This window comes from Talpa europaea (genome assembly GCF_964194135.1).
Source record: "Talpa europaea genome assembly, chromosome: 8".
Lineage (NCBI taxonomy): Eukaryota > Metazoa > Chordata > Mammalia > Eulipotyphla > Talpidae > Talpa > Talpa europaea.
Window position 1 is genome coordinate 98169542 of NC_140075.1, and position 26709 is coordinate 98196250.

The following is a 26709-nucleotide window of genomic DNA, read 5'->3' on the forward strand; positions in this document are numbered from 1 at the left end:
GGGCATATCACACAGACAAACACTTCTTTTATGTGAACGACTTTCTACTTTTCCCTCCAACCTTTCTAGGACTTGCTTAATGTAAGGAATGCAAAAATATTTTTCTTTATAAGCAGCTTTGGTAGATTAATTTGGGTTGTCAGGCAGCAGTGATAACCTAGAGAGGATTGTATGAATTTATAGGTCTTCAGGTAGGATTGGTTTGGGGACATCAACTACATTGATATATTAGGATGCCCAAGAAGAGAAGATTAATAGAGGACCTACTATTACAGTTTGTATATGTATCAGTGGTATCCTGTACTAAGTACTTTATAAATAGTGTATGTTTTCTGAGTACTTTCTATTTAAGTATATACTTAAATTTTATATATTTACACAATTTTGTTTTAAGTACTTTATATAGGTGATTTCACCCAACCAAGATAGACATGTTAGAAGGTGCATGGGAGCTGGAGTCAGTCCTGGGTTTGACTTGTAGTTTCTGTTTTTTAAAGATATATTTTTATTTATTTATGCATAGAAGAACTGGGGTGTAGGGGGCTGAGAGGATTCAACAGAGACAGAATGGGGAGCAGAACAGGCAGATTGACTGAAATACACTGCTGAGGGGAACAGCCAGCAAGACAGGAGAGCCTGCTGTGCCATATGGGTTAGCTCTCTGGCTGGGGATAGAACTCATGCAGCAGTGGCTAGTAGCTTGATAGCACTGACACTTTAACCCCTGCGCCACCAGAGAGGGCCTTGACTTGTCGTTTCTTCACTGAAAAACTATGTTGCTTTGGGAAAGTTACCTATGTTTTTGATCCTTAATTTTTTCATCTGTGGTGGGAATAATAGCCACCTGTTACAGCTACAGTGCCTCACTGTCTGGGTGATTCTGATGAGCAAGGAAGGCTGAGAACCACTGATAGATGGTAGTTACTATTTGTTCCTTTATTTAGATAAGGAAAACAAAGCTCAGAGAGGCTAAATTAACCAAAGCAATAAGTTGCTCTTGGTCACAAGCACTGAGTGGCATGGATTGAGGGCACATTCTTTGATGTCAGAACCCTTTTTTTTATCCATTACAGCAGGTTTCTGCCTCATACAAGGAAGATAGAGGAACCATCTCCACACCCAGCATGACTGCCCAGACAGTGGGCAGCATGGACATGGGAGGGGATCAGGCAAAAAGGTGGTGGCTTCATGGAATGTGGAGGCTTGGGTTAGTGGTTCCCAAGCCTAGCTATTCCCCAAGTCACCTGGAGAACATTTAGATTATACTCCAGGGACTACCGGAACCTACTGGTTTAGAATTTCTAGATCATGGAAACTGGAAACACTTTTCTTTTGAATATCCCCCAGGTGATTCCAAAGCTGCTAGTTTGGTTCAGATCCTTGGACCAGCTTTTGGGAACCACTGAATTCTAACTGAAGTCCTGAATTGATCAAGTAATAATATCCCACTAAATACTGGGTGTCTGCATTGCCACCAAAATTGACCCCTAGGGGTTGAGCACTATCATCTTGACTTCAGATTTTTGGTGCATTACATGAAGCAGATCCTCAAACTGTCACTGAGCATCTAAACTTTGAGTATATAGGAAATGTCAAGTTGGCAGATTCTGCTCTAAGAGAAAGAGTTATTTGTTCTTTAGAGCTGTTGTTCTTCCTTCTTCCCCCTTGAGGTTCCTGCCCACTCAGTAAGATTAGAGCTATATAAACAAGCTTGTACTACTGAGCTCACACATATCTTGTAAATTTTGTTTCTGAAGTGCTTTAACAATGCTGATGTCAGAAAAAAAATCCATTGTGTTTTAATGGACTAAGGCAAACAATGTGAATTTGATAAAATATGGAAGAGAGGAAACAACATCAACAGAAATTTTTACTTGGCAGCAAACACATTGAGACTATGTTTCAGTCAAGGTTTGATTACCTCTCTTACTAGATATTTCTTGCTTTGAAGGCTGGGCACAGTGAGTGGCAGGGATGATGTTTAAGGCTTTTAGCTGCAGGTGACCCTGATGTTAGTGTCATTGTGGTGTGATTGCAGTTGGACACCTCTTAGTGGGAGTATCAGGATCCCCTGAGAAACTGGTCAAACAGAGGCACTGACTCAGAGACACTGAGTCAGAATACCCCAGGTGGGGAGGGTCCTTCTTCAAAGATCCTGATGCCCAAGTCTTAGGAATTTCACTTGGTCAGACAGTAAGGAGAACAAACTGCCCATGAGTTGCTACATTCATTCTGTGCTCGGGAATTTGCATGCCTTGTTTTATTTTATCTTGCAAAGCAACTCTGCAAAGCAGAGCATTCATATCTTCTGGATAAAGAACTGCAAGTTTAGAGTGGAACAGTCAGAATCTTTGGTGTGGCCAGAGCTGAGTGCACTTCCTGATCTGACTACAGAGCCCTTTTCCTTCACCCAGCCTTGAGGTCCTCCCTCCCTGCTCTGCTCAGCATTGCGATCTGTTGGAGCTTTGGCTTTGCTTGTTCCTAAGAGGCAGGCATGACAAAGGCACAGCTGGCATTTGTAACTGCAAGCTACAAATGTAGTGTAAGTTTGGAGTAAATTGCATTCTTAACTTTCAAAAGGTTTACTACTCAGAGCTTGAGTCATAAATGCTTGATTGTGCCGTTGTTCACAAGGGTCTGTCCTCACTACATCTTCTACCCGCCCACATACTCCTTACTTTAAATTGCTCATGGATTCCAAAAGTGTGTTCCTGAGCGTAGGGGTGGCCCGTCTTGATACATCCTGGGGAACATCTTCATGTGTGAGTCCAGAGACCAGGACCCTTCATGTGTGGGTCTTGGTTGACAACCTCTTTCTTGAGCAGTTTTAGGTGAGATGGGGTGAATTCAGGGTGGTGTGGGTGCAGGCGCTGGGCAGTTTAATGGCTTGTTATCCACATGTATGCTCCAGAAGGAGAGTACTGGACCTTGGTGGAATCTCATCAGTTCTATCATTCATTAAAAAAAATATTGAGTACCTACTGTCTCAGGCTCTGTTGTAGGTGCCAGAGATTGAGGGATGAAGGTATCTTCTTTGCTCCAAGAATAAATGTTGAGTATTGCAGCACTCAGTGGCAGGTGCTGGTGTTATAGGGATTGCTCCTGGGAGGCTTCGTGAGTCTGGAGGGGAGGCTTCCCAACAACAGTTCTGTGATTCTTGGAGAAGTTTAGCAAAGAGTAGGTTATAGGCATTGATGATGGCAGAGATGTGGCATAGGACATTCTGGTGAGTCTTTGAAGGAAAGGTAGAAATTTGAAGTTCTGGGATTTTAGGTCAGAACTAGAGGGAACACTAAGGATGCTGGGTTTATAGCTCATGTCCTAATGTGGTCCAGAGAAACTTGACTTGGTTCTGACAACTAGTGGCAGATCAGGTGGAAATGCTAGTTCTCCCCATTCAGAGGACCGTCTCCTATGTCGGGACTGTGCTTTGTGACAGATACAGAAGCAGAAGCATAGAGAGGTGAAGTGTCCTGCCCCAAATCACAGAGTAAGTGGTGGGGCCAGGATTCGGGCATACATTTGCCTGATGACAGAAGCCAGGTTATAACGATGAAGCTGTCTTGTCTCAGAGATTGTAAAATGCATGGTCTTAACAAATTTCAGTTGTCCTAGTGCCAGTGCTAAACAATTATAGGAAGACATTATTATAAACATGTGTTCTTTCTACTGCACTGTCGTTATATCTTTTCAGGAAAGCACTCACATCCTCCAAATATTGAAACAAAAGTCCCTGAATTATTTACTTTGTATTTATGCACATATAGTATATATAAATACCAGGAAGTTTTTATTTTTCTCTACTGCTAAGTTTAAACTGCTACCCTTTTATTTCTCTAGTACTTAATCTATTTTTTATAAAAGATTTTTAAAATTTTATTAATATAAGAACCAGGGTACAGGTCAGATGTTGGGGCGGGGCTGAGAGTATTCACCAGAGACAGAGTGGGGAACAGAACAGGCAGACTGACTGAAATACACTGCTGAGGGGAGCAGCGGGCGAGACAGGAGAGGTCTGCCATGCCTTGTGGGCTGCTCTGCAGCTGGCGGGGATGGAACCGGCGCTGCAGAGGCTGTAGACAGCTTCACAGTGCTGCACTCAACCTCCTGCACTCAACCTCCCTCTCTAGTACTTAATTTAAAAATAAATATTTCATACTATATTGTAATATGAAAATTTATTCCTTTAATTTCATGAGCCCCAACTTTGCAGTAAATGAATTTAATTAGAACACCCTTGCCTTTGTAGGTTTGGCATCTAGTTCTTTCTAACATTTGTTGACATATGGCCTAAAAAGTGATTTCATCATGATTTAGGAATGATTCTTTGTAGACATAGAAAAGTTAAAGGACTTGTCTGAGTTTCAAAGGAGTTGACAGAACCAAAAACACAAACTTTTCTACCACAGACTAGATTCACTAAATTCTTAACATAGAGACTACCTGTATTCACTTACCAGTCTAAAGTCCAGAGCCTGGAACCTCAGCCTGTTTAACAGAGAAATGTTTCTGTTGTGGGGGTGCGAGGTGGGTGGCCAGGGGAAGGCGAAGGGAGGGCTGACATGATTGTTTCTAGGTCATTTCCAGCCATGCTATTATAACAGCGTTTTCTAGGTGGAAGATAATGTGCTCATTAAAGTGAACGTGTTCATTTTAAAATAAAGCAATAGAAACTCAGAAATGACTCTGTTACATAGATAAATGAGCATACATAAATGGACTCAATTTTTGTTTTTCATGCTCTGTCATACTCTGTATGAGGCAAAAGAGTAGGCAAATAAGTAGTTTAAAATGAAGCAGTATGTTGTTCATTTTCTTTTAAAAGTCACTGGTTAGAATAATAATATATGTTTCCATGTAGTGCTTTATGCATAGAAATTCCCATATTATGATGTGTACAGATAACAGAATGATGTTCTTTATCTCTTCTTGTAATCTAACTTTTAAGATGCATTGCAATTTATAAAGGATAAAGAAAGCAAGAGACATTATTCGAATGGATATTTTGGACAATTATTATTATTTTTTTAATATTTTATTTTATTTTATATAATTCTTACATCATTTTTCATTTTTGCACAGTGTATGCATTTTCATTTTGGTTATATTCCCTGTACAGTTCCCACCCCCCTTATTTTGACCCTCATTTCTCCTCTTCTCCCTCTCCCTCCCCATTAGTGTGTCTCTGGTTTATAGTTGCTTGTTGATTTTGATTTTTCTTTATTATAATTAGTCTTTTTCCTGGTCCCTTATTTAGGTTTTCTAAATTCCTGCTATGAGTGAGATCATCCGATATTTTTCTTTTTCTTTCTGGCTTATTTCGCTGAGCATGATCCCTTCCAGCTCCATCCATGTTGTTGCAAATTGCATGAGTTTATCTTTTTTTGATTGCTGAGTAATATTCCATTGTGTATATGGACCACATCTTCTTGATCCAGTCATCTACTTTTGGGCATTTGGGTTGTTTCCATAGCTTCGCTATTGTAAATAGTGCTGCTATAAACACAGCAATTAAATGATTAGTATAAACTGCAGATTCTTGTCTCTTCCCCATCTTCCACCCAAATTTCTTTTTATGAAATGACCTTTGGTACCAACTTATTTTCTGATAAAATGTTTACTGAGTTTTTATTTTAAATTGAAATGGCCTTTTCTGTCAAGTATGGTATTTATGAAAGTTTCTTTGATGAAAAGCCTGTGAGTTTTGTGCAAATAACCCAGGCAGGCTCTTAGATTAGTGATAACATTTGTGTAGGACTTTTATGGCTTTATATGATACTTTTACACTCAGCTGTTTGATCCTGACCTGTGAGGACTCAGTGGAATTCACCTTTGCTGATGAGAGTGATGTAGAGGAAGGTGCCTTGTCATGGTCCTGAGCATGTAGCAGGCATACAACATGTTCGTTTTAAAAGAAGAAAGTTCAAATCTTGGTGTGGAGAGGTTTTTTAAATTGCTTGAGGTCATATGGCACACATAGTGTCACAGCAAGAATTGAACTTGCTTCTTTACTCAAAAATTCCACATGCTGTCATTGTCTCTTGTTATCTTTTTAGGCTTTTGAAAAGGTCAAATTAAAAATAATCTTTTTTCCTCATGGACGTAAAATGGACATAACATAAAATTAACCATTAAAGTGTGCATTTCAGTGGCATTTAATGCATTCACACTGCTCTGCACTCATCACCTCTATGTAGTTAAAAAATTCTTTCATCACCCCCAAAGGAGACCCCATCTCCATTATACAGTCATCCCATCCCCTCCTCCTACAAGCTGTTGGTAACTACCAATCTGCTTTCCATTGCTATGGATTTGCCTATTCTAGATGATTTCATATAAGTGAAATAATACAGTATGATTGCCATCATACAATGCATGCTAATTATACAACACATGCTATCATACTCTATCAGAAATGCTATAATGAAACACTCCAGAATGGGTGGTTTGTGAGCAACAGAAATTTATTGTCTTGGTTCTGGAGGTTGGAGAGTTGGAGTCCCAGATAAAGGCAGATTTGGTGGCTGGTGAGGACCTGCTTTCTTGCTTATAAGTGACCTTCTCATTGGTCCCCACCTGGCAGAATGGAGCTCTCTGAACTCTTTTAGGGCACTAATTACCTCCCAAAATTTCACCTCCTAATACCATCATATAAATTTTGACAGGACATAAATATTCAGTCCATTGCAATTATCTTTTGTGTCTGCTCTCTTTAAGTTAGTGTATTTTTTCCAAGTTAATCTACAATGTAGTATGTATCGTGTGTTATTTCTTAGGGCTGAATTATATTCCATTATGAGGATAGATCATATTTTGTTCATAATTTGATGGTCATTGAATTGTTTCCATCTTTTGACTTTGGTGAATAGTGCTGCTATGGCCATCCACGTTCAACTATTTGTTCAAATACCTGTTTTTAGTATACACTTTTGGGAATATGCTTAGTATTGGAATTGCCAGGACATGGTAATTCTGTGTGTTTAACTTTTTGAATAGACACTAAACTTGTTTTCTTTGGTGACTATACCATCTTACATTCTTGCCAACAGTATACCAGGATTCTGATTTCTCCATCCTTGCCAAAGCTTGTTATTTGAGTTTTAAAACATTATTATAACCATCCCACTGAATATAATGTGCTATCTTCTGATAAATTATTCGTATCTTAATGCATAGAATTAATCAAAAAATGAACTTTGATAAGATAAAAATCAGCATCAAAATGATTGGTTCATCAGTGTGCAGGAGATTCTTTAGGACTCGCATACAATTACCCCTAAGGTGCATGTTACTGACCACAAAACAAAGAACATGTGGCTTTGAGATTAAGAAGATGTATGTCAATAATACCACAATCATTTTCTAACTTTTTAAAATACTGCCTAAATTAATGAGGAGAAATAAGAAATGACATCATGTTTTGTTTTCATGCCACCTGCAAAAAGATACTTAGTTCGCTGCATTTCAAAACTTTCTTTAATTTTTTCATGTCTTAATGGTCTATTCATTTATTTTTGCAGGGTGAGTGTGAGTGAAGATACTGAGGATGGCTCAGGGACCCGGGGAACCGAAAGCGGTGGGGACGGCTGACCCAGAGGACAATTCTCCGAACATGATAGTCTACCGCAAAGTAAGGCATCTGATTTAAGGCTGCCAGTGTGTGTGCTTGTGATCTGTGTAGGGCTGACTGATGGTTGACAGCTCAACACAGGTATTCTTCCTTGACTTCTAAATGAAAATCATGTTCTTCTCATATGTTCTTATTCTCTGGTGCTAAAATTCAAGGAAGTTAGCTTTTGCCGTATTTAGTATTGAACACTTGAATAAGATCATGTGGTTTAATTTTCTGTAAAGACTGCCTAACTAATATAGATGGAGACAGACTCTCCCTAGGTGTATCTCTTGTGGTGTAAAGGCCTTAGCGTAACATTTATAAATCGAATGTTCTCTAGGCCCACGGTGTACACAAGCTCTGGTGTACTAGATGCTCACTGTCATCAGGAGACATAGGATACACACACATGGCTGCAATAGAGACTGAGTGATAATTTCCAAAAGTGACATGAAGGAAGTGTTACGTAAGTGCAGAACGCTTCCCAATTCAGCTAATTTCCCACGTTAGATTATTTCCCACCTGATGTCTCTGAACCCCATTTTAAAGGATCAGTAGGACTGCTTTATGTGAAAAGCAGAAAGAACAACATTGCAGGAGAGATGTATCCTGCAAAGGCAAAGAGCTGAAGAAAGTGAAGAGCAACAACCTGAGCCTGTTATCTTGGGCATAGAAAGAAATACTAGGAGTAAATAGAGGTAAGATTTTGGGAAGAGTGACTGCATGGAGTCAGATTTTAGAATGTTCAACTACAGGCAATATAATGAAAAGCATTTGTGCCGGGAGTGGTAGAAACAAAATTTCTTGGGGATTCTTACCCCCTTGTGTCAAATGTATTGTTCCCAGGACAGATTGGAGACTCTGGGCGGCGTGGGGTGGGGGTGAGGGGGTGTCAGTGTTTCTGCCTCTGTGAGAAAAGTAAGGAGGATGTTAATCTAGTAGAGGGACTACCCATAAAAACAGAGGCACCTGAGCAGAGGGATTAAAGAATCTGAATTAAAAATGACTTGGAAATTGCATGGATATGAAATTAGGAAGTGAAGGTAGAATCAAAGATGACTGGGTCTTTGACCTTGGGTGATAAAAAGGCATGATGCTACTAATTCAACTAGACACATTTAGAAAAATGCATTTTAAAGGAGGAAAATATGGTGCATAAGTTTTAGTTGTGTACATGTTGAATATCAGGAAGAAAACGGTGCTTTTTACATACCTTTTCAATGTTGGCATTTTTGTGAAAATTTAACCTAACTATATTATATATTAATAAGAAAATGAGTTAATGTTGATTGATTTTGCTAACTCTGAGTTGTCTGCTAGGGTCTATGTGTTCTGCAAGCCTATGCTTGATCTGTGTTAGTCATATGGGCAATGTTGAGCTAGATATTCCTGGATGATCAATATGGTGAATTTTTCTCTTTTCCTTGCAAAAATAGAACTCTCAAACTATTCATTTTCTGAGTCCCAAATTCCTTAATCCTTTGCAAGAGATGGCTAGATAATTCATCTTGAAAATAGATGCTTATTAAGTTGTAGGAAAGAAAAAAAATAGGTTAATGGGGACAACTAATAGGTGAGGCATACCGAATAATAGGAAGGCGTTTATTCATGATTTTCATCTTCATCCACTCAAAACTGGGAGACACTGTGCCGAGTTCATAGGAACATGGACTTTGGGTTCACATTTGGGTTGAAATAGAAACTCCCACTTTCTAGCCATGCATCCTTGAATCAGCTATTGAACTTCTATGAGTCTGTTTTTTAAAATCTATAACAAGGAAAAAAAGGTGGGAAGAAGGATAGTACCTCTTTACTGAGTTGCTATGAAGCTTCATTTATAGAAGGTAAATAAGACATTTGGCATCCTGCTCAGCGTGGATGGCATGTACGTGTGCATAATGAGCACTTCATGTTCTTTTATCTTTAGGTCTTGTAGAGACAGTGCTACTTGGAAGGGAAATAAATTATAAAATGTATAATTGTTGGTGCTGTTAATAAGATGGCTAATGTTCATTTATATAGCAAGTTGCCTTTTTCTTAAGACACAGGAAAACAATACAAATGTTTTTATATTATTCAGGAGATTACAAATCCATGGATTATTAAAGGTTAATAAGAAATGTAAAGGTCAGACAATCCAAACACCACTAGGATGTTTGGCATTATGTTGAAAGGAAAAACTTCCTACAAGTTTATGGGAACTTGATTTTTATTTTTCAGGCAATAGCAGGGAATACTTTTTTGATTTAATTTAGTAACCAAATTGTTAGTTGTAGGTCTGTAGAGAAATGACCACTAGCCATTTGTTTTCTGTATTGGAAATAGATTTGCTCCCTCATAACAAATTTGTGTGGGGGGTATGTATATGTTTGTGTTATTTGCTATGTAGTTAATTCCCATGTATTCAATCTGTTAGAAGAGAGAAGGTACAATTATTGTCCAATATGGGCTCAGGACCTGGAATCATTTAAGCCAGTTAATTTGACTAGCTAGAGCCATGGTTGTGTTTGAATCATGGGATGTTTACCTACCATTACCTAGTTCCCTATTCCTAATGCTTTTGGCCACAACCAGGACTGACCTACTGCAGGACATTATCCTCAAGAAGTCAGTAAAGTTCAAGTCTTGAAACCCAGGTCAATTCTAAATATTTTGTATAGAAGTCCTCTTGTGCAATGATTTATTCAAGGTCATAGCTATATGACCAAAACTCTTATAGATGTTCAGATGTCTACAAGTAAAACTGACTTTTAAATATTACACAAATTGTGTTTTCATGTTGGTTGTTTCTTTCTCTTGTTTTCAATGTGAAATTTTTGCTTGGACTGTGTTGTGTTGATTCAGATGCTGACATTTAAAAAGCCAAATCTAGAGAAATGGAACTTTTGGGTAAACTTCTGAGTAATAAGTGGGATGATGGTGTCCATAATGCTGTTATGACTTTAAAATGCCATTTAGGATGATAACCTTCTGACTTATGAGTAATGATGGGTAGGTGTCCTAAACCCACACTTTTCAGAATACTTTTTATTCTCTTTTCATGTTTCCCATGTCATTAACTGTGAGAAGTTGTACTTTCCCAAGGCATGATTTATTTATTGTCTTGAGCAGACTTTCTAATTTAGTTTTCCATCTTTCATATTCACATTTTGGATTGGAGGTGTGTATGAAAAATGTATTGGTCACATTAAAAATCTATTTAAAAGAAAACCTTAATTATTCATGAAATCACCCTTTCTTAACCTTTTTTATATTCCTGGTTCTAAAAGATCTTGGGTCATTGAATTGCTCAAGGTGGAGATGATATTTGAACCTGACTATATACTTCAGGTAATTTAGGGGAGCTTTATAAAAATGTTCATCTTCGAAGGACCCCTCTACACCCAGCTCAGCTGGATCCTAGGAATTTGAGTTTTATAATATTCTTAGGAGTAATCTGATGCCCAGCTTATTTTGAAGAATACTTATTTAGAATCTTTTACAATATGTGCGGCACAGAGTAAGTGTGGCATGGAACATGTGTGGCAAAATAACGGGGATGCTGGTGTTTTGAAGTGGGTTTTTGACTTCATTAACTATTTGTAGATCTCTCAATATGTAGACTAGGCTCTTTTCATAGAGTCAGAATGAAAGGATCTTAGCAGCTTCTTCCTAGGTTTTTCTAATAAGACCTTGATTTAATAGAAGAGAAAACCAAAATATGGAAAAGATAGGTAAATTGCTTAAAGTTACTCATCATTTTCCCAGTGAAGCTATGATTGTGTCCAGGTAGCATGGTCTCTGTCTGTGACCTTTCTACCATTATGTTATCTATCATTCCCACATCGCTGGGACTCAATAGCCGTTGTTTATGTGAAATAAATGAAAAGGCTGTGCAGCACATATTTGGTTTTCATGTTTATTTATGGAGATTTGATGTGGGCTAACTTTAAACATTTGTATTGCTAAAGCTCCATTTTACTTGCTATTGGTCTTATGCCTTGGCTAAAGACTTTCTGATATGTTTACTTTCTTACATAACTGGGCATTCTTTTGAGTAAGTGTAGCTTGCTTTCTGACTTTAATTCTCTGAGTGGTGTTAATAATGTCTTTTGATAAATTTCCAACTGGACTGGTAATTTTATTTGATAGAACTTTGGGTGATTAGATGGTAGGTAGACAGAGAAAATTGTAGCTTAACTTGGGTCAAGAGGCCGTACAGTATAATAAAACAGCTCACCTAGAGCTCTGAGAATCTGCTCCCAGCTCCCACACTTGCTACTTTGGCTCCTGGCTGGGGAACTCCATCTTCCTGGCCCTGTTCTTATTTTGTCTTTTCCCTTTCCTCCTTCCTTCCCATTTACAAAATACTTCTTACACAAAAGAATATATTTAGTGTCCGTGTAAGGTAGAAAGGAGCATAATAAAACAAATCATGTGTCCCCACCAGCAACTTAATAAATAAAATATTATTTTGGCTTCATTTTATGTTCTGAAAAGAGAGGGGATTGGACTAGATAATATGTAGGTATCTTCCACAATGATTTCAAAGTTTCATGCCATAACTTTTTGATCTTTTAGAACTTAGTACATTGATTTCAAAGCAATGTTGTGAGACTATATGCATGTTAAGGGTCTTTTGAAATTTGTGGAAATATTTCAAAAAGTACTAAGCAACCGAATTTGGATAGAGATTAAATCCAATATAGACAGGCATCAGAAGGAAAAATTTTAGTTTTAGTGATTCAGCAGTTAGAGTGTCTTCTTAGTTTGATAACCTGTTTCGCTGACTCATAAATAACATTTAAGGTATCTGTACAGTTATAATTTTTTGCAACACTGATTGTAAGCTATACAGGTAGCAGGATTGGTGTTTAAATAGCAACACTGGACACTGTCAGTAAAATATAGGGATGAATTAGGCATGTTATTAGAAGAAGAAAAGCCTGTGATCTTGTATCAACATTCTTACAGTTAAGTAGCCTTGTCATTGCTGATTTTCTTCATCCATTAGTTTCTGGCTGTGGACTCCTTTTATGATGGAATTTGGGTCTAACCATTGCGTTGCTATATGATACCCCAGGTCGCCTTCCCTAATCACCTAAGACCCTTGAAGTCTTGGGCAGTAATTGGTTTAGGTATATTTCCAGAAAGTAAATGGAGCACTATTTTCAGAACACAGGCAGTGATATACAGCAAGAAGAGAAAATCTAACCTGGAAGAGGTTAGGGCTGTGGAGAGAGATAGGAATAGGGTATTGTTTTGTAATTAACAGAAGGCAGTCATAGAGACCAGCACAATTGAGGAGAGGTGAACCTGCAGGTCCTGGTGACTAAGACATGATGAGGATTATAAGCTATTTAATCATCAAGTGCATATTGAGTGTCATTCGTGTGCCAGACTAGGCATGCAAGATGAGCTTAGTTCTCTAAATAAGCCCATAGGTTGGTGGGACCATCGCCATTCTGGTAGAGGGTGATGAGGGCCTGGGAGGCAGAGGGGTCTGGGAGGAGTGAAAAGGGTCACATAGCTCACATCAGGGGAGAGGATGATGATTCTGTAGAAGATGCTCAGATCTGTCTTAATTCTTGAAAGATGAATAGTAATTTACTTGGCAGAGAAGGAGTGGAAATAGTATAGGAGGTAGTAGGGAGGGCCTGCACATGAAAAGGGGCAGAGTTGTGATGTATATATATATATATATATATAAATATATAACATATACATATATTATATAAATATATAACATACACATCATATATACTGCACATTATATTATATATTATGAGATATATAATATACTATGTATTGTACTATATATATATTATACTATGTAATTATACTGTGTACTATATATTATATAGTATCATATATTTTATATATATATTTTTTAAAGACTTATTTATACAATAGCTGGGGTACTAGCCAAAGGTGCCAGAGGGTGAGAGGATTCACGAGAGACAGATGGGTTGCAGAACAGGCAGACAGACCAAAAGCACTGCTGAGAGTGTAGCAGGCGAGACAGGAGAGGTCTGCTGCACCATGTGGGAATCTCCCTGGCTGGCTGGAAATTCAACCTGTGCTGCAGAAGCTGCAGACAGCTTCACAGTGCTGCATTCAACCCGCTGCACAACCGGGGAGGCCCTATTAAGGGCCCTATTAAGGGCCTCCCCGGTTGTGCAGCGGGTTGAACGCAGCACTGTGAAACTGTCTGCAGCTTCTGGCAATTTCAAGTGGCTGTTTTCATGGAACAATGTTTCCAAATCCATGAAGGGTTGAAAAATAAAGCTGGGGAAGTAGGACCAGACCATGAAAGATCTTATACACCATGCAAAAAGTTTGGATGGTGTTGGTGTGTCTTCCCTTTGTGCCCCCACATCCTTGCTGCACCCAGCTGCCTGCTGCTCTTTGCCCCAGAAGCCAGCACTATGTGAACTACAGCATCCTGTGACCTCTGGCTTTCAACTGGATTCAGTCAGTGGAAGCCTGGGAAGAGATGGGAGGAAGGAAAAAGAGCAAAGTCACGGTATTTCTTCCCCTGGCTTCTTCTCTGGAAGGTCTTGCTCTGGCTGTGTCACTTAATGTCTTTCTTCCTCTCAAGTGGTCCACTCTCTTCTATGGGTCCTGATACCCTTTTCCTTTATTAAGTCTTTTGAACCCTCAGGGAAGTTCCAGTTTGTGTCAGTAAACTATGGCTATGTAAGGAATTACTCCAAAACTCAAGGGCTTACACACAATATTTATTATGTCCCAGTTTCTGTGGTCAGTAATTTATGAGTGGGCAAGGTGGGGCCTTTGGCTCAGGGTCTCTTACAAGGCTATCATCAAAATGTTGGCTGGAATTGCACTTTATCTGAAGGCCTAATTGGGGAAAGACCCAATTCGAAGCTGGTTAACATGGTTGTTGACTAGATTCAGTTCCTCAAGGGCATCTGTTCTTCACTAGTATTCTCTAGTGTTGTTCCTCACTCCAGTTCTTCCCCATGTGTTGCTCTGTGGGGTGGCCTGCAACATGGCAGCTCATTTCATCAGCGTGAGCAAGGGAAGAGGCTGGGAGGGGGGTGTTGGTAGTGGGAGTCTTACTGTTTTATAGGTTAATCTTGGCTATAATATGCCATCCCTTTCAGTAGGAGCAAGGCACTAGGTCTACCGTGGGGAAAGGGATTATATAAGGGCATGGGTAATGGGAAACAGAAATGGACTGCTGGTGCTTATGAAGTTGTGGTGCCTGAGTTCTTCCCTGACTCAGAGATTCCTGATGATCTCCTTATGGTTCTTCTGTATCCTGTGGCTGCTTTATACTTGGTCCTTTTTGAAATAAACCTTCCTTGGATTGTCTTATATTATGTGTGCCATCTGTTTACTGATAAGGCTCTGACTCATGTAGAAATTATCCCCCAAGCAAAGGATGCCACTGAGACCTTGTTTTTCTTCATAAGGAAATACCTTATGAAAGGATTTGAAGCCGGAAAGTCTTATGTTCAATGTGAAGAACAGGTGGAGGGAGGGTGGAAAGCTAGGGCTTTAGGCAGGAGGATAGTTTAGTGATTTTACAGCAATTGAGGTGAGGGAAAAGTGACATCCAATTGGTGGCAGTGGTAACAGATGAAGGGATGCATTTGAAAACTGCTTAAGAGGTTGTGTTAACAGGATTTGGTGACACTTAAGATTTAGGAAGGATGTGAGGGTGAGGAGGAATGTGGAGAGGTCTTTTTATGAGGTTATAGCTGGGAGTTATTAAAAGATCTCTTGGGACCAACAAAAGGTTAGAACAAATAATTATAGAGCTGGGTTGTCTGCCCGCCCCTCTCCTCCCTGTATGTGGGTAAATTAAGAGGGTCATGAAAGAGATGGCATTTGTCAGTTCAAACATTCAATGGATTTAATAATCAATAAATTTACCTTTTTTGTTTATACAATTCAAACCTTATTTAAATTATACAATTACCTTCTGCTAATCTAGTGTTCATCCAAGACCATATAATTGACTCCTTTTATGTTACTCACCTTCACCACTTCCCCTTAACCTTCTTGTGTGTTTGGTATGTTCATTGGTTTTGCTTCATCTCGCACATATGAGTAAAGTCATGCAGTATTTGTCTTTATCTGACTTACTTCATTTAGCATAATCCTCTCAGTGTTCATCCATGTTGTTGCTAATGGCAGGATTTCATCTTTTTATGGCTGAATAGTTTTCTGAATAGTTTTGTGGAATAATACATATCTTTTTATCTAGTCATCTGCTGGTGGGCACTTAGGTTTTTTCCAACTTTTGGCTATTGTGAAAAATGCTGTGATGAACATGGGGAGGGTGTGCAGAGATCTCTTCAAATTAGTGAAACTATCCACATTTTATGATCCAGTTATTCTTTCATAATATCCTTTTGCATTCTTTAAAAAAAATAGCCCAAGAAAAACTTGAAAACAGGCAAATCACTATGTTTAAAGTAAAAGCTTTTTGGTTTTGAACATTTAGGGCTTTCTTTCATTATTTTTTGTCTGTGTCTCTTTTTTTTTTTTAAATGTTAAATAAAATTCCCAAGGACTAATTTCAGAGGGTGTTCTGGGTGACTGTTTTAATTGTATAATCGACATTTGAAAATTTATTTCATTATATATTTTGAAGGTTTTTTAAATTACCTTAGGAAAAAATGGTTTCCTATGTTCTTTTTCTGTACTTTTTAATTTTTTTTAGATTTATTTATTTATTTATACAAGTGGTGGGTATAGTCAGAAGCGCAGGAGGGCGAGAGAATTCACCAGAGCCAGAGCAGGGAACAGAACAGTCAGACTGACGAAATACACTGCTGACGGGAGCAGCGGGCCAGACAGGAGAGGTCTGTTGAGCCATGTGGGACCCACGCAGGTGGTCAGGGATCAAACCGGCACTGCAGAGGCTACGGGCAGCTTCACAGCCCAGCGCTCAACTGCTGCGCCACCAGGGGAGGCCCTTTCTGTACTTTTGATTCCTTGTCTGTTTTATGTTTCAAACTCAAACTTTGTCAATATTCTCTACAGACCTATTCTCCAGTTCATCAATTCTTTTCTTAATTGTATCTAGTCTGTGGTTAAACCCATCTCATTGAATTAATAACTTTAGTTTTTTTTTAGTATTAAAATTTTAGCTTAATTTACTTTCATGGTTTCTAGTTTCCTTCTAAAGTTCTCTGTCATTTAATTAATTTCTTAGCCATGTTAGTCATTGTTATTTTAAAGTCTCTACCTGATACTTCAAAATCTGTATCATTTGCTGGACTGTTATTTTGTCTTAAAAAATTTTTTCTTATGTTTTTAACTAATTTCTGGACATTGCTTATACAGTAAGTATTGGAGAGATAATTTAAAGCTCAGAGGAAATGTTATCTTACCCCACAGAGGTTTTAATTTTTTTTTCTTTTCTAGACTAGGGACATATTATCTTAATCTAAGTAGATACAGAGATTATATATAACTGAACTTTAGTTCTTGTTAGTGCCAGTATATTTCTAGATTGCCTTTGTTATTGGGAGTCATTTCTGTTCCCAACCAGTACTTTGGGTGTTCATTCAATCCCCTCAGCCTTAGTGAGCTCTGACCTTTGATTTTTGTCCCTTAAGCTCCATGAGACTGCTGAAAGCACAGAAAACTTTTCAGTTATACCTTTTGCTTAAGAAACTGAAAATCCCTTGAAAGGAAATAGCAGCTTCAATTGCTAGGCTCACCTTAGCTTTCTTCTTTCATATTGTAACTTCACAAATTCTTCCTCAGTTGCTCTCCAATGCCCTCAAATATTTTTTTTTTAAAGATTTATTTATTTATTTATACAAGCACTGGGTAGAGTCAGAAGCATGGGAGGGTGAGAGAGTTCACCAGAGCCAGAGCAGAGAACAGACCAGGCAGACTGACGAAATACTCTGCTGAGGGGAGCAGCGGGTGCAGCAGGAGAGGTCTGTCGCGCCATGTGGGACCCTTGCCAGCGGCTGGGGATTGAACTAGTGCTGCAGAGGCTGCGGGCAGCTTCACAGCCCAGCGCTCAACGACGCTGTGCCACCAGTGAAGGCCCATCCCTCAAATATTTTTAACAAAACATTTTCCCGTCTTTCTCAGTAAGAGAGTGTTTCTGAAACATTAGTTAGCCATTGCCAGAACTAGAACTTCAGATCATTGCCTTTGAAGGAGATGGGTCTGTTTCTTATAACCTCTGTTTGCTAATATGTTTCAGAAAGGACATTTCCAGAATGATTTACTGGTCCCTGGTCATGGTGGAAGAGATGAAGAAAAGTGAGAGAAACTTTCAGTGTGCTTAGGAAGCACTGTTGACTTGGAGAGTGAGAGAGAGGGATTTGAGGCTAGTGTCCAGGATTTGGGCCAGAGTGGTGGATCACCAGTCACTGGGGAAAAATAGCAGTCGAGAATGCCACTGAAACGCTGTGTCATTACAAGAACTGAAAGACAGTTATTCATCCCAACCTGGCTCTGCAATCTGAAAAGGGACCAGTGTCAGGCAAATATCTCTTATCTGAAATAGATCTGAAAAGAAGCCTTATTTGGAGGAAATCTTACTTGGCTCCAAAAACAGTCAGGAAGTAGCTTATATCTGTCAGTATAACGATTCTGACCATTCCTGTATTAGTTTTCTAAGGCTTCTGTAATAAATTACCACAAGCTGTGTGGCTTTAAACAAGAGAAATTTATTCTCTCACAGTTCAGAGGGCTTACAGTCTAAAATCAAGGTGTTAGCCAGACCATGCTCCCCCTGAAGGCTCTAGGGGAGAATTCTTCCTTGTCACTAACTTCCTGTGGCTACAGCAACTCTCCTTGGTGTTCCTTGGCTTGTAGCGCATTGCTCCAGTATCTGCCTGTCTTCACACGGCCCCCTTTCTTCTGTGTCTACTTCTGTGTCTTCACAGGATCTTCTCATAATGACATGGGTCATTGGATGTAGGGCACACCCTACTCTAGTCCAGTTAAGACTTCCATCTTCACTTTGCTCATTACATCTGCAAAAATTCCATTTCCAAATAAGATCAGAAACGTACAGACTGGGTGTTGGGATTTCAACATATCTTTTAGGAGGACACAGTTCAACCATAACAGTTTCTATTTTGTCTCTGTCTGAAGCTTCATGCTTCTTGCAAATACCAATCCAACAGTGTATGAATTGAACTTCTACTTCTGGCAAAGCATTGTACTTCATTCTCGACACACTGTTATGTGGGGGCCATAGCACATGTTTCCTGTCCTAGGCAACTTTACAATCTAGATGGGAAGAACAAGAGTGGTGTAGGATTAAGGAAGAAAATTCGTACTTATTGATCACTCACTATATACCGGGTACTCTACCAGGTTCTGTACACACAGGCAATCATTTAATTATCAGACAGCTTCTTAGATAGGTGGTGGTGATCATCCTATATTACAGATAAGGAAACTAAAGATCAGAAAGATAATGACTGGTAAAAATAACTGGTATTAGGACTTGAGTCTAGGTTTGCCTTATTGTAAAGTCTGCAATTTTTTTTTTAAAACAAATTGAATTATGTAAACAAAGGAACAAAAAGCATATCTCAAGGCTGTTTGTAATTGATTTTAGAAAGGTTGATGTAGGCAGCCTGGGCTTACAGAGAAAGGAGAAATTTGAAGAGGAGTAACTTGAATTGTGTCTTTACGAAAGGGCAGGTTTTGGTCTGTCAGAAAGAACTAAGAAATGATTCTAGGTGATAGGAGTTGTGTGAGCAAAGGTGTGGTGATAAGAAAACATAATCTGTATTTAGGAGGAAGTATATTTTATAATACTAAATATAGGAGTTATCCCTAATGTAATAATAGTCTCATTGTTCATGTGGAGACCCTGAAGCAATAAAACATAAAATATTTTTAGTTCTGAAACTCACATGTAAGGTATTGGTAAAACTAAGATTTCTGCCAACTGATTTTCTTTTTTCCTTTTCTTTTAAAAAATAATTGTTTTCATCTTAAAAGTATCAAAGCCTGAACAAAAAAATAAACCTCACACATTCTTGGGCCTCCCTGGTGGTGCAAGGGGTTAAGAAGCAACCTATGAAGCTGTCTGCAGCCGCTGCAGCATGAGTTTGATCCCCGGCCAGGGAGATACTCACATGGCACAGCAGACCTCTCCTGACTCGCCCGCTGCTCCCCTCAGCAGTGTATTTCAGTCATTCTGCCTGTTCTGTTCCTCACTCTGTCTCTGGTGAATCCTCTCACCCCTCGCCCCTCTTGCCTGTACTCTAGTTCTTGTATGCAAAAATAAATAAATCTTAAAAAAAAAAAAAAACAACTCACACACTCTTATCAGGCAAATGTGACTACAGTTAGCATTTTGGTCTATTTCCTTCTAGTTTTTTAATTTGTAATATACATATGTAAATATATGTGTCAGTACATATATATGTTAAAACATATATTAATGTAGTGGGTCATCATAGTATACTATTGTATGTGTTTCCCTTTCATATTTTCAGCATTAATCAGTGTCATCATAATCACAGTTTTTTTTTTAATTTTTTTTAATAGAGGCATGTTTTATTTTATTTATTATTTATTTATTTGTTTGTTTGTTTGTTTATACATGCACTGGGTACAGTCAGAAGCGCGGGAGGGTGAGAGAATTCACCAGAGCCAGAGCAGGGAGCAGAGCAGGAAGGACCCAAGCACACTGCTGAGGGGAGCAGCGGGCGGCAGGAGAGGTCTGCGCGCCATGTGGGACCCTCCTCCGGTGGCCGGGGCGCAGCCGGGGATCGAACCGGCGCCGCAGAGGCCGCAGGCAGCTTCGCAACCCAGCGCTCAACCGCTGCGCCACCGGGGAGGCCCATAATCACAGTTTTAAACATTGTATAATGTTCTAAGTGAATAATAATTAAATTAATAATTTAATTATTTGGTCTCTTATTTGCTATTAATAATGAAACTAGGATGCCTAGGCCAAAAGGCATGGCTTGTGTCTCAACTCCCGATATAAATGGGTTCAGTACTGGTTTCTACATATACAGAATAGTCTTCTTTGGGTTGTCAAAATTTGTGTCATTGAACTACAGAAAGAGAGGAAAGGGGTTGCTAATTGGAGACAGGTGTTTTCTTCCCACTTTCCCTCTAAAGCAGACCTCCGCCTTAGTGTCTGGCTAGCTTTGCAATATCACCTTTATCTTTAGAGCCTCAGTGCTGGGATACTCAGAAATTTTCAAGTTGGAGCCTCTCCAAGTCATTTGCTATTTTATCCTCTATTTGTTTTTCTTAAGCAACTAACTAAATAAGAATAACATTTCAACCTTTTTCCATTCCCCATAGCATTTTTCCTGCTGTACCAGTCTGCCTACAGTTTAACCATGGGTTGCTTCTTATATTTTAAAGCTAAATACAAAAGCACAGTTCTGAGAAGCAGCCAAGTTCTGCAGCCAAGTTTGAAGAATAAAACTTTAAAACAGCTCTTCTGTCACACACTTGAGAAGGGAGGCAGGCTTTGCTATAAATAAGTCACATTCCATTTCTATCTCATCTTTTGCAGGACTCTTGGGTAATGCTTTTTGTACATGACTACAGTGTTCTCTAACTGCCCACTCACCCCCTTCAACCTTCCATTTTATATCTCATTTTATTTAAATGTTGGGTGGTTGTGGGGTTTAAGGACTGTACATGAGAGAGTAGAGAGTAGCTCTTTCCTTTTGTTCTGTAAGGTTAAGTGTTATGAGATAAAGAAACTTATTGGAAACTACACTTTATCTGTGACAGTTTTAGCAGCTGCCTGTATGAGTTTCCTCTTGCTGCTATAACAAATTGCTATATTCTGTGATGTGTGAAAATTATGCAAAATTCAATGAGTGACTTAAATTTATTCTCTGACATTTCTGGAGGTCAGAAGTCTGAAATAATTTGCCTGGGCTATATTCTTCCTGGAGGCTCTCAGAGACAATCCACTTCCTTCCTTTGTCCAGCTTTTTGATGCTGCCCACATTCCTTAACTCATGGCCCGACTTCATTGTGGCCTCTGCTTTGGTGATCATATCTCTTCTCGGACCTTGATCCTCTGGCCTCCATCTTACAGGAAGCTTTGACAACATGGAGCACACCCAGATAATCCAGGATCACCTCCTCACCTCCAATCCCTTATCTTAATCACACTTGCAAAGTCCCTTTTGCCACATGAGGCAGCACATTCAGTTTTTGAATATTAAAATGTACATATGAGGGGGAGGGGGCACTATTTGCCTACTGTATTGCCTATTTTAGAAAAGGAAAGGTGAAATTATTCTGGAATTTTATCTTTTTCTCCATAGCTATGGAGGAGATGTGCTGAAGGATTGTTTTTTCTTTCAGTGTTTAGAATGGTAGATGTGTGGCAACCAAAATTAAGTTTGGAATATCCACTTGGATTGGCTGAAGTTCATTTGAGAGAGGAAAAAAGGCCTTTCAGTGACTGCAGTGAGGATGAGAAGGTGTCTTGGTTAACAACCTTCCTCCCCAGATCCTCACTGTGTGGCCAGATCAGACCCTGCTGGGGCACACACAAGCCCTTCCCATTGAGGGGAAATTTCCAAGCAGGTGCATTAAAAATAAATGAAGGAAAACCTCCTTTACAGTAGCCCTATACAGAGTGGCTTCCATATCGGACTGTTTATCTCTAGTTATTTTATATTCTAGAATATATTAAAATAATGGAACTGAATGTAATTACCAAGCATTTTCCTTGTGGTTAGCTGACCAGTACAGTAGAAGATCATAACCTTGCTTTTTTTTTTTTTTTTTTTTTTTTGGTCAAACAATAGGGGGCAAAGTGTGCTCCTTTAGCCTGCGGGGAATATAACAGTCTGCTTCTTGACTCTCCTGAGGCCCCCACTTCCCACTCTTTTTCAATAGGTGAGGAACCATGACAGATGATGGCCAACAAAAGGTGCGTGGGTGATGGTGTTGGCAGTAAAGCTGTCAAGGGAGAGCATGACCCTCGGTGCTAAAATGACTCAGGGCAATGAGCCCCTCCAAGGAGCTCATTAAGGAAACAGATGACAAAGCCTGTCAACGAGATATGGGAGTGAGCTCTCCCTTCCTGGAAGGAATTATTAATATCAATAACTTCACTGCCTTCCTGGGAAGGAGAGGTCAGTAGCTGAAGAAAAATCTGCTGTGACTGATGAGCTGCTACAACTTTAAGACAGTGGTCAGCAAACTACTTGCCTTTGGGCCTAGTCTGTCTCCATGACAGTTTGTATAGCACTGGAGCTGAGGACGGTTTTTACTTTTTGAAACATTTCAGAAAAAAATCAAAAGATAAGCTGTATTCTGTGATATGTGAAAGTTATGCAGAATACAAATTTCAGTGTTCAAAAATCAAGTGTTCAAAAAGTAAAGCCATATCATTGGTTTATTAATTTTTTATGACATTTTTTTGCTAACACACAGGAGTAGCATATGACAGAGATTGACCATATAGTCAAGAAAATTCTAAAATATTTACTAACTGGCCTTTTCCAGGGCAGTTTGCAACCTGTGTTATAAAGAGTTTGGAAGAAACTGAAGAAACATCTGCAAACGTCCTTGATGGGACAGTATTTCCATAGGAACCAGGACCCAGAAATTCTGCATAATGCAGACTCATTTCCAGGGACCCACAGAATCTAACTGGGGAATGGGTAAGACAGCTCGGACTCTAGCCCCATGCTATAAATACTACACAGGTCCTGCCATTCATCCTTTGAATATGTTTCCTTTACTGAGGGGTCACATAGGTTCTACCAGTAGATTATTGATGAGATTTTGTTTGTTTTAAGTAAAAACCACACATCGAGTTGCTGGAATTGTTGGCTGCCTGCTCTGAAATATCCTACTGGGATAAGCACTAGCTCCCTACTTTTCAGGCGTGGTGTTGAAGTAAGTGATGCTCACATCTGCAGGACTCCCCTTGTCTCTGCATTGGGCCAGTGCTTTGGCACATGGTTGCTCACGCTGACAGCACATTTGCAAGATCATTGCTGTTGCTCCCACTCTGCCTGTGAGGAGAGAGGGTCTTGCAGTGGACGCACCTGTGTCAGTGTGATGCCCCTTCATTGAAGACCATGCTCTTCTCACAAGACCTGGAAGGAACCAGTCATTCACCTGGGGAGCTGCTTAATTCTGTCCTTTTCCTTGGAAGAGAAGGGTTATCACAATGTCATAAGCAAATTACTCTAGTCCCTGAGTTCCAGTGGTCAGGCATCACTTCCATTGGTGGACATGTAGGTTGCTTCTCTATGTAGGCCATTGTGTGTAATGATGCAGCCAATATGGGAGAGCAGATAGCTATTTAATATACTGATTTTTGTTTCCTTCACTAGATACCCAGAAGTGGGATTGCTCCATCATATAGTGCCAGTATTTCTCATTTTTTGAGGAAGCTTTATACTGTTTTCTATAATGATGACATCGATTTTAGTTCCCACCAGTAGTGTACAGCCTTCCTCCTCCTCAGCATCCTTGCCAACACTTATTATCTCTTGTCTTTTTTTTATAATAACTACCCTAACAGGTGTGAGGTGCTAGCCCATCGTGGCTTTGGTTTACGTGTACAAGCCATGATATGGAGACAACCAATGTATTTGTCAAAGGATGGAGAAAATGTGGTATGTACATATAATGGGCTATTGTTTAGTCACAAAAAGAAGGCAATCCTGCCACTTGCAACAACATGGATGTCCTTAGAGGACATTATGCTTAGTGAAACAAGTCAGAGAAAGGCAAATACCATATGATCTCACCTATATGTGGAATCTAGAAAAAAAAAGTTGAACTCTTAGAACCAGAGAGTAAAATGATGTTTGCCAATGGTAGGGAAATAGGAAAATGTTGATCAAAGAAGTACAAATTTCAGATACAAGATTAATAAGTTCTGAGGATTTAATATACAGCATGATGAATATAGTTAATGATATTGTATTGTTTAGTTGAAATTTGCTAAGAGGATAAATATTAAGCATTCTCCCCCACACATACACAGAAGTCATTGTTAGGTGATGGACGTTTGATAACCTTATTGTGGCATCTATTTCAATATATATATCTATACACCTATATTCTCTCTCTATACATGCACACATGTACATATGTATATATATCAGACAGTCACATTGTATATGTTAACTATATAATTTTATTGATTATAGCTCAGAAAATCTGGAAAAAAAGTTAACTGCTACTTTATAGTTCCTTCCAATACTCCAAATGCTTTTAATATATTTGTGAAAGTCCTATGAAGTATAGAAGGCAGATATTATTTATTTCTACTCTGAAAATGAGGAACCTGAGACTCAAAGAGGTAAGAGATTTGTCTAGGGTCAACTTGCTTTGAGGGACAGAGCCAGACCTTCTAACCTGGGGCCTGGTATCTGGTCTACTACTTCCGCTGGCTTCTCCATGAGGCAGGGTCATGCCTTCAACCCTCGAGCCTTGTCATTCAAACTGACCTCAGCAGAGGACCACAGTCCAGGCATTTGCTATTTAGGTTCGTCTAATGCTGTCACTAATCGACCTCCAAAGACCAACTGCACATGCTAGGTGTTTTTGGCATTGCTTTAAAATCGCCTAAGTTGAAGACAGCATTTGCTGAATCCCTTTCTCTTCCGCATCACCACATCTGTTGCTTGTGTTTCAGCCCAAACAAAACAAAACAAAACTAAAAATGGATTCCCATTCATGTTCCCTTTACCACTTGGCTCCAAATGAGGAAGGGCACAATGCTTGTGTTGTGCTTAGAAAAAGGCTGAAAAATTGTAGGCAAAAGCATGTTCAAAGAAAGATTGTGTTCTGTAGGACACAGGAATATGTCATTAATCAGAGCGGCTGTTTCCAGCTGCACAAGTGACAGAACAGCTCATATTGAGAAAAAATTAAATACTAGAGGAGATCATGTTATAGCACATTTAACAAGTACTCTGTCTTGGTTTTGCCCCCGTCTCTGCACATTTGTTTACAGACTTCGTCAGTGAAGTAGTTTCCTCTGCCTGTCCCCCTTCTCTCCGGCATGATGTCTGTGCACCATCTCCTGCACCCTATTCTTTGATTAGCGATCCCCAAATTACTATCTCCTCTCCAAACTCCAAATGCCTATATCTAGCTGCCAAAAGGACATCTGTTTGAATCCTTCTCGCTTACTGTAACTCGACAGGTAGCCACATGACTCCTTGCTTGTCTTCTGAAACTCTCTCCCTTTGGGATTCAGTGGTGGGTGTAGTGTCGTTAATCCTGTTGGCATCTGAGTGAAAACTCAGCGATCTCACCTTTAATGCCATATAAATACTTTTATTTTTTTATGTGTTACATTTTGTATTCAATTCCCTACGATACTGTAAATGCTTGGCACTAAGTAGGCAATAAATGTTTGATGGACAGACCTATTGATTAAACACTCCTACAACATACTTCATTATCTTTCCTAGGTGAGATTTGCTGCCACATGGTCTCTCCTCACGCTGTATAGGCTGTTGCTTGACCTTTGGCTCAAAGATTGCTCGTGTCTCTCTAAGTTTTGCAAACTCAATTTATCTTAGGAATTAAATAACTAGGTTGATCTCTATATCATGTAACAGTTCTGCTACCACATTTGCCTTCTTGCTTTCTTTCTTCCCGTGCATTCCTCATTCTCATTTGTATCTGTGAGAGAATGAGAAGAAAGGAAAATATTTTCCCATCTTGTTTTCTCTCTATCACAATTTCTTTTAACTTTTTTCGTTTTGCAGAAATGATTCAAGTTTATTGTTGAAATAGCAGCAATTATAGAGAAACATAAGTAGGAAATAAAATGTATAATCCCACCTCCTTATTCAGAGAACTATATTTAATGTTTGGAGTACCTACTTCCATATACTTTCCCACCCCCCATATACATATTTTTTTTTTTAAATTTTTTTTTTTTAATAGGGGCATGCTTTATTTATTTGTTTGCTGGTTTTGTTTGTTTGTTTGGTTTATACATGCACTGGGTACAGTCAGAAGCGCGGGAGGGTGAGAGAATTCACCAGAGCCAGAGCGGGGAGCAGAGCAGGCAGAAGGACCGAAGTACACTGCTGAGGGGAGCAGCGGGCGGCAGGAGAGGTCTGCACGCCATGTGGGACCCTCCTCTGGTGGCCGGGGAGCAGCCGGGGATCGAACCGGCGCCG

General features: G+C 39.3%; 1 protein-coding gene across 10 annotated transcripts in view; it reads left to right on the forward strand.

Annotated features, from left to right (window-relative positions):
* Positions 1-7546: 7546 nt before the first annotated feature.
* RGS6 (regulator of G protein signaling 6) overlaps positions 7547-26709 on the forward strand; it is a gene marked incomplete at both ends in the record, with an annotated part of 422024 nt that continues 402861 nt past the window's right edge. For all 10 annotated transcript variants that reach the window (XM_084240513.1, XM_084240516.1, XM_084240518.1 and 7 more), the window contains one exon: positions 7547-7630. In XM_084240513.1, the coding sequence (XP_084096639.1) occupies positions 7547-7630 (84 nt within the window). The remainder of the gene's footprint in view (positions 7631-26709) is intronic.